This window comes from Macaca fascicularis, chromosome 3 (assembly GCF_037993035.2).
Source record: "Macaca fascicularis isolate 582-1 chromosome 3, T2T-MFA8v1.1".
NCBI lineage: Eukaryota > Metazoa > Chordata > Mammalia > Primates > Cercopithecidae > Macaca > Macaca fascicularis.
Window position 1 is genome coordinate 10,279,517 of NC_088377.1, and position 16,324 is coordinate 10,295,840.

Sequence of the window (16,324 nt, forward strand, 5' to 3'; positions counted from 1 at the left end):
TGCTCGGAGGTTCCTGGCTGGGCAGCCACTGTCACCAGCGGCAGCCAGTGTGGGCGGCGGGGCAGCCCACCCAGCGCGCCACCATTTCTTCCGGTTCCGAGTCTTCGGGACCTCGTGTCCCAGCGCCCCTGGCCCACTGTGACACATTTTCAATCCAGAAAAGAATGGCAGCTCCGTCTGCCATTTTCGAATTAATCGGCCTCCTCTCTTTCAGCCGGATCTCAGCCGGATCTCAGCTCACCAACGGCGCGGGGGTGGTGGTCTCTTCTGCCCTGACTTCCCGCACCCCAGCCTCACTAGAGGGCCCGGCTCCGCACAAGTGCTCGCTCTGTGGCCTCAGCCTGCAGTGCCTGGGCCTCGCCGTGATGCACGCTGCCTCCCAGCACGTGAAGCCGACCCTCCTTCACCTCCTCCAGGAAGAGAAAAAAAGAGGGAGGAATGAAGGAAAAATAAAGGGAATTGTAGAAAGAAAAGAAGGAAGGGAAGGAGGGAAAATGAAAGGAAGGGATGGGGAAAGCAAGCAAGCAAAACAAAACCAGGGTGAACTTCCAAAGAAAGGAAAGAAGGCAGAAAAGGAAAGAAAATAAACCAATGCATTGGCAAAGGAAGGAAGGAAGGAGAGAGAGAATGAAAGAAAGAAGAAAAAAGAAAGAAAAGGAGACAAAGAAAGAAAGAAAGAAAAAGAGAGACAGAGGGAGAAAGAGAGAAAAAAAATCCAATCCAAACCAGAATGCGTTGGTGAAGGAAGGAAGGAAGGAGGAAAGGGAGAAAGAACAAAACCAGAAATAACCTGCAGGCTGTGAAGGCTGGGGGACTGCCTGCCCCTGGAACAATTCGTAATTCACCCTCACCCAGCCCTGGACCAGGAGAGGGTTTGGTCGCCTGGGCCGCCAAGGCCCTGGCCCCTCGCTCCAAGCCAGCGCCGAAGCCGAAGACCCTCACGCAACCTCCCTCAGACGCCCCAGCTCTGGACGCCAGGCCGAGGCAGCCCCTCTAGGCGGGCCGGCTTGAGCTTCCCGCCTGGGCCGAGGCCGCCGGGCTCCCCAGCGTCCTCGGCTGCCCACCTGCTCCTCACCTTCGGGGAAGACGGCGCGCATCTTCAGGTAGCTCGTGGTGAGGCGGATGATGGACGCTTTGTCCAGCTGCGAGGTGATGGCCGACGGCAGCGGGAGCAGCTTGGCCAGCTCGTAAAACTCGCCATTTTCCTTCTCCCTCCTGGTCTTGGCCGCATTCTTGGACTTCTCCTTCATCGCGCCTCGGCTCCGGGCATATTAGACCCGGCCGTGCTCCAGGCCCGCGGAGCCCCGCTCGTGCTGCGGCGGCTGGGATGGGGAAGGGGACGCCCGGAGCCGGGTGAGTCCGCGGCGTGGGCCGCGGGCAGGTGCGCAGGGCCTCCCGGGGTTCCGAGACGCCTCCCCGCAGCCGCCGGGCCTGAGCTCCGAGCAACACGGCGGCGCCGCCCGCTGCTGCCCGGGGCACAGCCTCCTCCGGGCTGAACCGTCCCGCGGCAACCGGAGCCCCGTTCCTGCTCGCTCTTGCTTCCTCCCTCCTGCCTCTCCTGCCTCGGCCTTCCTGGGGGCGTAGGGGCGGCCGGCGCGGAGCCGGAGGCGATGCTTACTCCTTCGCCCAGTGTTCGCACCGGCTGTGGCGAGGCCCCTCCGGACTGGAGGGCGGCATGGGCGGCGGCGGCCGCGGAGCCATGGAGCGGGAGCCCAGCGGAGGGGAGCGGGCCGGAGGCGGCTGGGGCTGGGCCCTGGCCCAGGCGCGCTCTCCTGCCCTTCCTGGCGGCTCCCTGTACCTGGAGACGCAGCGCCGGAGCCCGCGATCTGTGGCGAGGCGCAGCAGCTTCGCCGTCCACGTGCGGCCGAGCCGCGTTTGTTTATGGCGGACCCGCCTTCGGGCGGAGCACTGGCCGCCCGGGTCCCGGAGCGGGGGGGGGGGGGGCGGGAGGGGGGAGGGACCGCGGCGGGGGCGGGGGCGGCGAATCTCGCCTCCGACCCCGCCGCGGCCATGGAGTCACAGGCGCGCCTCCGCGTCAATGCCTCCAGGGACTCTCCCGGGAGAGACCCGCGCGCTCCCGGGCTCGGGGAAGTCGCGGTGAGTGCACACCGCATGCCGCGGGGACCCGCTCCTGAGCGCAGGTCTCCGGACCCCGGAGCTAGGATGGGCGGCGGGGAGGGCGAGGGAAGGAGGGGTGCCAAGGCCGCCCCTGTGGCTCTCGGGCAGGTCACCAGCAGGCCCGGCCGAGAGGAGGCGGCGCGTTGGCCAGGCGCCCTGCCCGGGAGGATCCAGCCTTCCAAGGGTGCGCTGGTCCCGCGTCCTCGCCCTCACCGAGTTGCAGGTCCAAGAGCTGAAAAGGGGAAAGCCAGGGGCTCTCCTCCCCCCATTACACACACACAAGAAAACGGCGTGAGTGGCTCCGAAGTGACCCTTCTGCCCTTTCTGTCCTCGAAACACTAAGGTGAAAAGAAATTGTCGCCTTCTCAGGAGGAGCGGGAGGCCGCAGGGGCTCGCAGGCCAGGGGAAGGGAGGGGCCGGGGAGCCCAGCCGGGTGGCGAGGCCTCTCCCAGGGCACCGGCGGAAACAGGGCCCAACTGCCTGGGCTGCAGCAAAAGCAGCCCGATTCAGCGCAGCCGGAATTTTGAGGAATCGCAGTTGGGCGGGCGCTTAAGGGCGAAGGTCGCTGAGCCAGGGTCACAGGGTGGGCGCAGGTGGGGCCCATGGTGATGGGGCAGAAGGCAATTGGAGACAGAAGACTCCGTTGCAGACGCGGCCACAGGGCATTCCGGAGCTCTCCTTCAGGGCCACTTCGGACTTAAAGAGTCCTTTTTTCCCGCCTGTGTCCTTCCCTGTCCGGCTCCTGCAGCCTGGAAATGGGTATGCGACCCAGAGTCCTCCACGCACCCCTGTAGTGGCGTTCACATAACCCCACCTCTTCCAGGAGTCCAGCTTTCCAGGCCCCCCAGGCCAGAGACAGGGGCAGAGGACGCAGGGCAGTTTCTTCCCTTGGCGTCGAGATCATGTGGGGACTCTCGGCCGTGTGCTGCAGGCTGCAGAGCTGTGGAGCAGTGGGGGTGCGTGACCTGGAGGTCAGCACGGGCCGGGAGGACACCCGGCCGCGGATGCGGGCGCGGAGATTTGGGTTTCCGGTGTCACTGCTCTCGCCACTGGCCCGGGATCATGAGCTTGCTGCTCCGAAAACTCGCCGTTGGACAGCGACTTAGTATCCTCTTCCCTCCCCTTCCCTCTCCTGCGCCAGGAAGGCCTGGCCTTCGGCAACCGTGCCTGCAGCGGGAGCTCCTGACCTTTTCCAGGGACTCCTTTGAAGGTCAAAAGTTCGAAGGCCTTCAAAGCGGAGCAGGATCTCTCCAGGGGCTGGAAGGTGTGCGCAAACCCGGGCTCGACCCCCGCCTGTCCCTAGCCCCTCGCGGAGCCCACATCGTGGCCAGGGCTCGTAGGCGTGGTGCTCCGAAACCGCGACGCCACGCGAGCCGGACGCGCAGAGGAACTGTGCTTTCCTTTGGGGTTTCGGATCCAGGAGGGCTTTCCTGTTGCAGCGGCTTGAGCAGAGGGCCGTGGGCGAGCGGCGCGGGTCTGTAATGCCCAAGCCTGGCGAGTCGGGCCCACCTCCGCGCCCAGGACCCCGCGCCTGGCTGCGCTGACAGCTGCCGGCTCGGGGCCTCTGGGAGAAGGGGCTCCAAGGGGTTAAAGGCTACGGATCCAGCCCCTGCTGCAGCTTCCTCAGGCTGCCCCCTGAGCCCGCTCTGGCACCTCCTGGGCTTCGGGAGTATTTAATGCGTTTCTCACCCCCACGACTTCCGACCCTCAATTATGGACCCGGGAGAATTCCTCCCGGGCTTGAAAGGGATTACCCAGATCGCAGAAACATGGCTAAGTGGAAGTGGGAGAAACCCGACAAGTAACAAGAACGGAAACGTTCCTCAAGGCAGATTTCCCGGATTTTACGGGAAAGCGCACTTGTCTTCCCAGGGACAGCCTCTGTTCACGCGTCCGAGAGGCGGGCTCAAAGCGCGCGCTATGGGAGGTAGCGCAAGGGCGTGTTTGAATACTGGAAGATACGTGGGTGTGAGATACCTCCAGGCCCAACGCCTGCCCAGCAGTTGCCCAAGCAGGCATTGTGTACTCAGCTCCCCCAAGCACATCCTTTCGCCATACACGCGCCCGCGCACACACATACACACTCACACGCAGCTGTGGGTCTGGGGTCCCTGATAGCACCACGCAGAGTACCTCGAGGTTTCCCGGGTAGGAAGGACAGGGATGCCTCTGTGGAATCGTGAAGGAAGAAACACAATCCTTGGTGGGGGCCGTCCCGGAGCTCTCCCTGCCGGAGGGGGAGCCTGGGGCCCTCCGAAATGACGCTTAGAGCTAATACCCTCTGGTCGTATGTGGGACAGTTAGTATGAAGCTGGAAGCTCTGTTGGAATGGAAAAGTACTGGGCAGGTGCTCACTGGAGTGGTCAGGAGCATCGGCGGTGACCGCAGGTTGGGACACCTCCTACGTCTTTCCCTTCTGGAGCCGGGAGAAGAAATTCCTGGTCTGGGTATTGGGTCTAAAGCCGAACGCCCAGCTCAGAACGCCCGGACGAGCCTCGCGGGCCCCAGGAGGGAGACACGGAGAGCACGTCCCCCGAGTCCGAGGCACCGTCAGAAATGGTGGTTCACCCACCGGCCCTGAAGAGCCTGCAGAGTCGGGAATGAAGGGAGATTGGGGGCTGGAAAAGGGCGGTGTGGAGAGAGGTCGGACGCATTGAGGTCCAGAGCTCTCGGGGCTTCCCCACCCGCAGTCTGTCCCGCTGCGCGTGCGAGCAAGCCGCCTCGTACCCCACCTCTTAGAAATGTTCCATTAGGAAACTTATCTGGAAGAAATTCAGGCCCCAAGAGGAACGGGGTGGGCCCGGATCGCCTCACATCTGCTTGGATTTTCCGCTTCAGATGCTCCGCAACTGTTTTTCCCCAGGCCGCGCCAGCGCCTACCTGCGATCCATCCCCAGTGGAAACCGACTTTCGTGAGAGATCAAGAACTCCCGGCCGTTCCCCGCGGGATGGGAGAGGCTATTGCAGTGGCAGCAGGAGATCAGAGACCTTGTCACTAAGGAGGTGGGGGAGGGGGAAGAATTTCCAACCTCTGAAGTGGAGTTTAAGAACTTCCACCGCCCCAGCAAGCAGAGGCAACAGAAAATCCAGGACTGCGTTGATTCAAGCCTATTTGGTTTATACACCCTTGTCTACACCCGCAATCAGTTACCATATGGTTACTCCAGAAAAGTCCGCTTGGCCCAGCATCACATATATGACCTTTTCATGGCTGGGAGGATTTTTGGTCTGGGCTATCTGAAAGAATTCCTCGATTTTTCACTCCTGTCCTTGTGTAAACCCTGTGAAGACGTCACCAACTGTCCTTGGGGTCAGTGCTACTTCCAGAAAGGACTGGAGGACAATCACAGTGTTACTACCCACTGCTTACAAATGATTACAGGTATCCTGAACAAGTCGGGAATAATTTATTCCTCCAGAGGCCAAGACCGTAATTCGTTCTGTTTGCTGTTTCCTCAAGTAGTAGGGAGAAATTTATGTCTCTTTTTTGCTTCTTTTAATAAATTATTTCACTGGGAGTTACTCCCTGGGAGTCTTTGCTTTTAGGTTGGTCAACATGTTTGATTATCCCATTACACACAGTAAACCCTGGCAGATCGGCCTTTGTGCCCTGGGTCTAGAGACCCCATTAGTGCAGAGCCATCACCCCCAACTGGGAGACCTCAGCTCTGTCTCCCGCAGGAGAGAACAGGGAGGGATGGAGGAATCCCAAGGGTGGGGGATTATGCCCACCTCCTGGGCCGCTTGTGGGGGCAAGGGGCTGCTTGAAGCTGAGCGTCTTGGTTCTTCTGCTAGGACTTGGTTGTTGGGATAACTTCGGGTTCTGGGATTGGGAGTGAGAGAGCGGCCCCAGGCAGTGTCTCCTGTCCCATGATTTGCAGAGCTGCTGCCCACTTCTCCACTCCCCTCAAGGTGATGCTTTTAGGGGAATAAAAACGGTGTCCTTGGTAGTTAATGATAGTGATTAATTAATTAATGATAGTGACTAGCTAAGTCCTGGAGCGAGCGACCAAAGCTGTACCTAAGTTGCCACAATTTCCTTCTAATTTTACCTGGAGTCGAGGGGTGAGCCCTTTCCCGACTGCGTTTTCCTTCCCTGTCTCCCAAGCCTGCTCCTCTTTCTCGCTGGTCCCTGATAAGGCTTCGGTGAAGGTGGGAACTAGTCTCGAGCACCCAGGGGTGGCTCCCTAGGCCTGACCAGGGATTCTGGAGAAAAGGACAAGAACAAGGGAACCCAGCGTCCAGCGCCGACCTCATCCGGCTTCCCCTCACCCCTGCCCCCTAGGACCTGCCGCCGTCTCCCAGAGGGCTCTCGGCCCAGCTTAACGGAAACATCGCCTCAAAGTCCTGGGTCGGGGAAAGGCAGCACATCTGCTCCCCAGCAAAGCTCTCCTTTCGGTCTGGAAACATCCCCATGGCTTCCAGGGAGCCCAAGAAGCGTCTGGAAACCCCTGCGCTGAAGGAGTCTTAGTCTGGTGTGCACTAAATTCCTCAGTGGTTACATCAATTACACACCGTCTTGAAATCTGAAAACCGATTAGTTCATTAATGACGTCGCGAAACAGCCCTTCGAAGACATGAACCAAAAAATCCCATTTAAGAAACAAAACAAAACCTATCCACCTAAGATAAATCTTTCTGTACATCAAGAAAAGCACAAACTCCAGGGCTTATATTTTTTTCTAAGCATATAATAATTGTGATAGTCAGTCCTTAATATAGAATAGGGCTGCTACAGTCCTTTAAAGACACAAACTCGTTTGGTTTGAATAATATAGGAGGACTATTTGCAAAGCAACGCTATCAGTGAGGAATCTACTCCCTAATCTAAACAAATCCGTAAGAAGAGGCATGTTCATTCATTGGAGGTTTAAAGAGAGAAAGTTACAGAAAGGCCGGCGGGCAGGCGGGCCCCGCTGGGTTGTCCCCTCCAGCCAGGCCGGGGCGCGTGTCCGCCCCAACTCCGGGCGTGGACATTTTCCCGCTTCGACCGGATTTTTCTTTTTCTTTCTTTCTTTTCTTTTGAAGGTCAGCGTGAAAGGTGAGTTTCCTGAGAGATGTGTGTCGCGGAGCCCATTCATTCCTTCCAGGAGGAGGAGACGAAGCCCACGGCCAAGGACTGCTCCGAGTCAGAGGTTCCGCCGCTCAGGGCCAGCGAAAGCCAGACTTCAGATCTGAGTGGCGGCGGGGCCACGCCGGGCGTGGGGACAGCACCCCATCTGGTCAGGCACTAGGACGGTGGCACTGGGGCGGTGACGGGCTCGGGTCGCCAACTCTCCCCGCCCTAGACCACACACACCTGGGCTTTGGGAGCTGCGGGCCACACTCGGGCACGCACGCGGCAGGGGCTGCTGGAGCGGTCGCAGGGGCAGGCTTCCCGGTAGCCAGAAGTCTCCTTAACTCCGCAAAAGGGACTCGGGACTCCAACCCCGGCCCCGGGCGCCGGCTCAGCAAGGGATTATTTCGGAGATACTATTCTTGGGCGTCGCGGTCCTGCCTTTTGCGCTAAGTCTCAGGACCGCCCGCGTGGTTAGAAACGCAGGCCAGGCAGGTGGGCGGAAGGGGGCGCAGTGTGCACGGCCGCCGGAGCTGCTCGCGCACCTGGAGGAGGGGTTGTTCAGTGCGCTCACATACCCGCGGTAGGGGCCTCGGTGCGCACCCCGCCACGGTCTTGTGCGGTGTTGGGGTGACTTGGGTGACATTCAAGTGAGTGCTTGGGGCCGCGCGGACGTCTGTCCTGGCCCTGACGCTGGCAGCCTCTGCCCATCTCGCACCCTCCCTCCCACTCTCTGGTCAGCTCCCTCTCCCCCCGCATCCTCCCCAGATTCTTCCTGCGCGTGTAGTAAGGACCAGGGCTGGGACCCGTGTGGGGCGGGCGGGAGACTGCGGGACCCAGCGCACGTGGGTGTTGAGATGTCTGGTGAGAATCAGAAGCCGGTGCTTTCTTAGCTTCGCCAAAGCCCTCAGCGGTATCCCCAGCTCTCGCCTACTTAGAGTCCTGATCTGAATCCACGCGCTGGAGACTCAGCCTTCTCCGGGGAGACCTGGCGTGGTCCCGATTGAGGAAGAAGGTCCAACGCCCTCCACTCTCCCTCGCCCCTGCCCTAAGTCAGAATTCCTTCTAGGTGCTAGAGCAAATTCCGGAGCAGTCAAGGAGTGCAGCACATTTTCGGGTAAAACGAAAGACTGTAAATTAGCACCTTTTCCAGCTCAAGAATATTTTCCCTGGAGACAGCATCGGCTGCTGGTTACTTCAGGGTGACTGCAAACCGTGTGGTCTACGAATAATTTTGGTCCCGACTCCAGTCCCCTCTTCATTTTTTTAGAGGACGGAAACAAAATAATCTCGGTGATTGCACCATCGCCCTTTCCATCCTGCGAGTGTAGACAAAGACTTTATTTAACCTGACAACAGAATTCTTTTCGGTGCTTCTCTCCCACAAGCTTTTGAACCAGGCAGAGTGAGCCCTCGGGCGCCTTCCTTGGGAGGGCACACAGATCTGCACAGTCAGGGGACCCTTCTCGTGGCTTTTCTCTTTATGGGAGAGGCGGTCATGGTGCGAGTGTGCGCGGGGCTCAAAGGGGTTGGGCAAGTGCCACTCCGCTCCCCCGGCTGAAGTCAATTAAACCGCTTTATTATTATGTGAGAGACCTATGTTCAATCTTGCATTTAATTTCGGAGAAGTCCTCCTATTTGCCAGGCCCCGCGTTATTGACAAATCTAAGTTTTGAATAAATACAAGCAAGCAAAAAAAGCACGGAGGTGTCGCCGTGGGAGGAGCGCCGTTGAGTGACACAGGTAGACGCTGGCTTCCTCTGGCTAAGCAGCCAGTGCCAGCGACTTGCTCGGGAGCTCTCGACACTGGATGAAAAGCCACAGCTTCCAATTCCTTTTAAACAATCTAAACAAGGTTGTGAGTCCTGGAACACTCCTGTGTGAATTTGCTTTGTTCCTGGATAGTTGGGAGACGGGAAAGGAAAAAGATAAACGCTGTTGCTACCCATGCAAAAATAATTTTCGCGTTTACTGGAGTCTATTTCAGGTAATTGACCAGAAAATACCTCCCTGTTTAAGTGACATTAAGAGTGCTCCACTGAAAGCTGCTTGACTTATTTGTATTTCTGTTTAGCCTGATCCCTTGGCGACATTTTCGTGGAAACTGTGAGCTCTGACAAATGAAGGAAAATGGTCTCCCGGAGAGATACACCTGCGAAAAGTACCTGAATTCCAGAGCTGACTCCACCCATCTGTTCTTTGAGAGCGTGTTACTTGGACCCGATTTGATTGAGTTTCAGTAGCTGGATTTTCTAAAAGTAAACCCCACAGAAATGGAAATTCATACTCATTATCTTGCACAAACATTTTAATTTCTGAGTGGCCTGGGTTGAGCCATGGAGCAGGAACCCTTCCTGCTGTAGCCACAGCGATCCCTTAAAAGCTGCAAAACGTCAGCTGAGGATTAGAAAGGCAAGAATTTAAACACAGAGAAAATTCCTAGCTACAAGAAAAGAAAAAGGCTCAGAGTGAAGTTACAAAATTTATATTTGTACAAAACTCCTTTGAACAGTTATTTGACGGTAAACGTCTTTTTCTAGTTATGTTTGTTGATCTGAGTTTCTCAGCCACCCTTTGCATGTGCGAATGGTGAGACTCTTGTTCTCAGCAAAGATGACTAATGAATCTTTTAGAATCCACGCTTTGATTTTCTGTGTTAGCCGTGGAAGCTGCTTCATTTTAGATAGTTTACGTGATTGCTGTCAAGGGAACCTTGGGTACAATTTCTCAGGAGTATCTCTAAAAACGTTATTCATAATTAAAAACTGATTCATAGAAATCACCAGAAAAATTGTGGCACATTATGTTCGAACCTGTTTTTAGGCCATGTGGAATAAATAAAATCATTATGGTCTGGCTGAGTAATACTGCCTCCCAACCTTCCTCTCACGGTGCCAGGAAGTCCTGATATAACTTCGTAGATTTCAGAACCGCCTGTGTGACATGAGCCAGAAAACATCTGTGTTTTCTCCAGGAATTTTCTCCATGGATAATGCAAGTTACAATTCTGTTCTTTAAAAGACAATTGAATAGTGTAGCCCATGGTGAGGGGAAGGCAGTACTGAAAGGAGTATCTTTAATAACCTTAGGATTTCTTTAAAGAGGGGAAAAGACTATAAGAAAATTCCACGTGATATAGTCTGAAAGATGGAATAAATCCACTGAATGTAGACCCTCCTCATTATAGGCCAGCTGATGTGTCACGGTTTTTTGGCATCTTAGTGGTGAAATTCCCAAGAGCAATCATTCTTTTTTTTTTTTTTTTTTTTTTTTGAGGCAGTCTTTCTGTGATACCCGGATGGAGTGCAGTGATACAATCTTGGTTCACTGCAACCCCCATCTGCTGGGTTTTCAAGCAATTCTCGTGCCTCAGCCTCCTGAGTAGCTGGGACTACAGGCATGCACCACCACACCAGGCTAATTTTTGTGTTTTTGGTAGAGATGGGGTTTCACCACGTTGGCCAGGCCGGTCTCGAACTCCACACTTTGGGTGATCCACCCGCCTCCCACCTCAGTCTCCCAAACTACTGGGATTACAGGCGTGAGCAGCCATGCCTGGCCCTAAGAGCAATCATTTTGCTACTACACTTTGCTCTGCAGGAAAAAGCAGTATGTGGAGGTCACAAGGTATTAGCAATACCAACCCCTTCAGCTGGAAGTTGTGTGAGTATAAACCTCTTCCTGGGAGAGAAGTAGGGCAAGGCTTATGAAGGCTATTTGGTGGCCTGCAGTGGTTAATGCATCTTCTGAAGTCCTCGGGCTCACAGTCTAACTTGTCTGGGCATTGGTGGACTGTGACAATATATATGAGTGGATAATATTGATTTAAAGAATCAGCATTAAATAGGGCAGTTAACTTATTAAATAATCCAAAGTGATGCAGTTTCACTTGCTAAGAATTGCTCCCATTGACCTACCCAAAACAATGGACGCAATCTCCAGCCTTGTGCACAGTTGCTTGGATGCCTGATTTATCGTACCATGTTCATCCTTTTCACAGGCAACATGGTCATGGAAAGTGCAATGACTTACCTGGTGTGTGAAGCTGGCGAAAGCAGATAGAGGGTTGCGTGTTCCAGGCACTCACTTTCATGTGTGGTCTAGAGCTGGACTAGCCTAGGTGCAACTCGTGCTTTATGCCACAAAAGGAATGCAGTTATTTGAACTGGAGTGCCTTCATGCTCTCCTGCCTGCACACCCACTGTTACACACAGAAACACTAAGGAAACACCCACGGAGTGGCCACAGTGTGCCAGGCGCCGAGCCAGGCATTCAAGTGATAAAAAGGAGCGCCTGCCATGGAGGTGCTCGCAGTCCTGACAGTTACGTTGACTGAGAATCTGGCCTGCTCATTCATGAATCTCAAGGGATTTAGAAGCATTCACAGCTCTTGAACAGTATGTAATTCTATTTCTGGTTATTTGTCCAATGGAGATCATTTCTAATACCAAAAAAGTCTATTTGCATGAGTATTTGCATACTAGTTAAAGGTGCAAGCTTTGGTGTTAAATCTAGCTCTGACTTCTCTTTAACCCTCAGTTTTGTTATCTGTACAATGGGATTACTAGTTACCTTCATAAGCAGATTGTTGAGTCCTAACTAAAAAATGATTGACAAATATAATGAAAATGGCCTACCTAGCACACTGTATCGAAGAAGGAAGTATTAAATAAGCTGTAGTTGTTATTATTGGCAGTATCATGATATTATTATTTATAATATTAAATGTTGGAATCTTAATATTCATAATATAAAACTCTGGAAACAAACTATCATAAATAGGTGGGAGGGTTGATTAATTAAATGCATATATATTTATGTATGTATATTTAATGAAAAGTTATGTAGCTACTCTAAGATAGTTTAAAAGTTTCTAACATGGTATGATAAATACCTTTCTTATATAATTGTATTTCCCAGCCTCCCTTGCAGCTAAGGATCTTGATATCAATTAGGTGTGACCAATTGGATGCATTTATTCGAGAAGTAAAGTGGCCGCCACACTTCGGCTGCCTTTGTGGTTTCTGCTGTCAGCACATCAGCGAATGCTTTTTTTGGGTATGTGTGTGCCTGGCAGCGTTAGCAGAGGTGCCAGTGGCAAAGCTCTGAAGCCAGCAGTTCCAGTGGTGGTTTTCAGATCCCTCAATCACAGCTAACAAGGGCATTGCTGGATTCACCAGTCATAGTAGCAGCTTCCTGATGCTATTATTGGCTGTGGCAGTGCTAACAGCTGCCTTGGCTGGCCGGTTCTGTGTGATCCATTCCTGGGAAGCCAGTCTAGAGTCTCTACCCAGTCTTTTTAACAGTTTCATAAACCAAAGAGTCCCTCTGTTAAATCTCTTTGTGCTTCAAATAGCTCAAGAAATTTCTGGTATTGGCACCTAAATCTGACTGTTATACCTTAGAAATCTTTCCAGTCCTATAAAACTCTACATATTGTATCACCAGGATTAAGTAAAACAACAACAAAATTACATGTAGAAAAACACCAGAAGGATCTTCCTCACAATGCTGATCCTGAGTGTCTTCGGGTAATAACACCTTAAGTTACATTTCAACTTACTTTATATTGCCCCCTTGTTTTGTTTTCTTAAATATGGCTTTATTGAGATGTATTCATGGTCTTAGTCCATTTTCTGTTGCTATAACTGAATACTTGGGACTGACTAATTAATTAATTAATTAATTTGAGACAGAGTCTTGCTCTGTCACCCAGGATGGAGTGCAGTGGTACGATCTTGGCTCACTGCAGCCTCCGCCTCCTGGCTTGAAACAACAAAAATTTCTTCTCACCGTTCAGACCAGCCAAAAATCTGAAGTGAACATATCAGCAGGGCTGCCCCTTCCTCCGAAGGCCCTAGAAAAGGGTCCTTCCTGCCTCTTCCGGCTCCTGGTGGCCCCAGGCATTCCTTGGCTTGTGGCTGGATTATTCCATTTGCCTTTATCTTCACTTGGCTTTTCCCTCGGTGTCTGTGACTTTCATTTTATTTTATTTTGGGTTTTTTTTTTTTTTTTTTTTGAGACAAAGTCTGGCTCTGTTGCCCAGGCTGGAGTGCAGTGGCACAATGTCATCTCGTTGTGTCACTGCAACCTCCACCTCCCGGGTTCAAGGAATTCTACTGCCTCAGCCTCCTGACTGGCTGGAATTATAGGCGCCCACTACCACATCTAGCTAATTTTTGCACTTTTAGTAGAGACGGGGTTTCACCATGTTGGCCAGGCTGGTCTTGAACTCCTGACCTCAAGTGATCCACCCGCCTCAGTCTCCCAAAGTGCTGGAAGTTCAAGCGTGAGCCACGGGGGCTCAGTCTTTTTTTTTTTTTTTTTTTGAAACAGGATCTCCCTCTGTTGCCCAAGCTGGAATGCAGTGGCTTGACTTGGCTCACTGCAACTCCACCTCCCAGGCTCAAGTGATCCTCCTGCCTCAGCCTCCCAAGTAGCTGGGACTACAGGTGCGAGCCACAATGCCCAACTAATTTTTGTATTTTTTGTAGAGATGAAGTTTTGACACGTCACCCAGATTGGTCTCAAATTCCTGAGCTCAAGTGATCTGCCTGCCTCAGCCTCCCAAAGTGCTGGGATTATAGGTGTGAGCCACCGCAGCTGGCCCAGCCCCATCTTAATACTGTTACATTGGGGACTAAGTTACAACGGGAGTTTTGGAGGTGACAGACATTCAAACCATAGCAATCACGTACCATACAACTCACCCATATAAAGTGTACAATTTAATGGCTTGTAGTATATTCTCGAATAGGTGTAACCAACATTATAATTTTAGAACATTTTATCACCTCAGAAACAAACCCCATACCCTTTAGCTATTAACCTCCTATCTCTCCACCCTGAGCACCAACCTCAAGCAATCACTAATCTACTTTCTGTCTCTACAGAGTTACGCGTTCTGGAGGTTTGTATGAATGGAAATATATGTAATAGTATGTGGTCTTTTGTGTCTAGTTTCTTTCACTCAGTGTAAGGTTTTTCAAGGTCCATCCATGTTGTAGCATGTATCAGAATTTCATTCCTTTTCATGGCTAAATAATATTCCATTATATAGATAGACAACATTTTGTTTATCCATTCATCTGTTGATGAACTTTTCAGTGGTTTCCACCAGTTGGCTATTAAGAAAGATGCTGTTACATCCCCCCAACTTTTATTGCCCATGTAGTAATTTTATGATATTTAGTACATTTTGTAATATAAAGAAAATCTGGCCTGGTTAGCTAGTACAATAAGAAGGGAACAATATTGTATATTTTGCTAGTGCAGCATTGGCCAGTTAGCTCATTACACATTAGAAGTCTAAGCCAGGCTGGGTGCAGTGGCTCATGCCTGTAATCCCAGTGCTTTGGGAGGCCGAGGCAGGTGGATCACCTGAGGTCAGGAGTTCGAGACCAGCCTGGCCAACATGGTGAAACTCCACCTCTACTAAAAAATACAAAAATTAGCTGGACATGGTAGCGAGTACCTGTAATCCCAGCTCCTTGGGAGGCTGAATCATGAGAATAGCTTGAGCCCAGAAGGCAGAGATTGAAGTGAGCCACGATTGTGCCACTGCACTCCAGCCTAAAACAAACAAACAAACAAACAAAACAAAAAACAAACAAACAAAAAAACAAGTCTAAGACAGATCTACAGGCTCCATCTGTAACCCCAGATCAGCAGGCTAGTCTATAAGTGGTGCTCTCAGTCACCAGGAGGGTGGAACGAGAAACTGTAAACCCATCTCCCCTGCTAAGGAAATGGCGCTGGAGTGAGGCAGGACTGATTGTGGTAACGTAATAGATGTCATGGGATTCAACTTTTGTTATTTTCACATTAAAGTGTCTATCTACTGGGGATGCTGGAAATGTTCTATATCTTGATCTGGGTGGTGGTTATATTGGATTCATGTGAAGAGTTCATTATGTTGTATGCTTAAGATTGGTGCATGTTATTACATTTTACTATATGAACGTTACACCCTGATTAAAGAAGGAACAACAGCTATGTGGTTTCCCTTGGATCTTCCTTGCACTCTTGCATTTCATCTGCTTCTTCCTTTCTGACCATTTCTAAAAGACCTCAGGCCCACACAGATGGTAAGGGAGGAACCTGGGAATTTAATCTGGCTCTTTCTGACTTGGTGTGGACTGCCTCTTTACCTGGGAACTCCTCCAATGCCTAGAATCTGTGTGATTTTCAAGACTTGGCCTGAACCCATGTGGCCAGTGAGTGGAGTGCTGGGGCTGGTGTAGGAGGCCAGGTCTCCTGGCTCTGGGCACAGGCTCTTTGTCTGTCTTGTGCACCTCTTTACTCTCAGCACCCATCTGTGTGCCAGGCCCACAGTCAATGACCAAAAACTATGTGTTATGTGAATGTGACCAGAGTGGGGTTATCACCAAGACCAGGCAGACTGTCCACATGGCAATTGCTGGAAAAACCAAGGCAAAAACCTCATTTCTTATTTTTTGTTTCTCTGTGGCAACATCAGTGGATGCTGGTCTGTCGTAAGAGCAGTCTGGAAAGTTTCCACTGGAGATATCAGAGCTCTCTGGCAAAACTCATGAACTGTTAATTTTAGCTTTCAATGACTGATGCCCTTGTATAATTAAATGGGTCAGGTGGAGTGTGAACCAAAGCTGAAGATTATAAACTCAGACAGGCTTCCTCTCCTGTAGAAACTAGCTATTTACACATTTTCTTGGAGAGAATTTCTCCTGTTTTGAGTGCAGTCTGGGAATTGCAAGCTACTCCTTAAAAATATTAGTGGTCTATCAATCAAAGTTTCCCGGAGCTCATGTATTAAACATGATTGTGACTTACAATGTCAAATGCCAAAAGGCTACAGGAATAACCATAAAATAAACAAAACACTTGCATGGCCCTACATATTCTGAGTTGAAAGATACAGAGGTGGAATATCAATTACTTGAATTAAGGAAATAGGTATCCACAGGGGCTTCCTTGTTTTTGCTCAGTTTTCGTCCTTACACCCTAGTAGGGAATAAAGTTCCAGGGTGAACACGTATGATATGCTGGAAATATAACATTGAAATTATGTCTATAGCTAAATAGATAGTTAACAAAGGAAAATTGGTCCCTATGGAAATATTCTAATAGGAGCATAAAAGAAGGGTGGATAGAATGAGGATAAGGCATTTT

General features: G+C 51.7%; 1 protein-coding gene across 3 annotated transcripts in view; it reads right to left on the reverse strand.

The window, feature by feature from the left end:
• Positions 1-1,849, reverse strand: part of SIM2 (SIM bHLH transcription factor 2) — a 46,822-nt gene extending 44,973 nt beyond the window's left edge. For all 3 annotated transcript variants that reach the window (XM_045389292.3, XM_045389291.3, XM_074034043.1), the window contains exon 1: positions 1,076-1,849. In XM_045389292.3, coding sequence (XP_045245227.1) covers positions 1,076-1,250 — 175 coding nt within the window. In that variant the 5' untranslated portion in view covers positions 1,251-1,849. The remainder of the gene's footprint in view (positions 1-1,075) is intronic.
• Between the last annotated feature and the right edge of the window lie 14,475 nt (positions 1,850-16,324).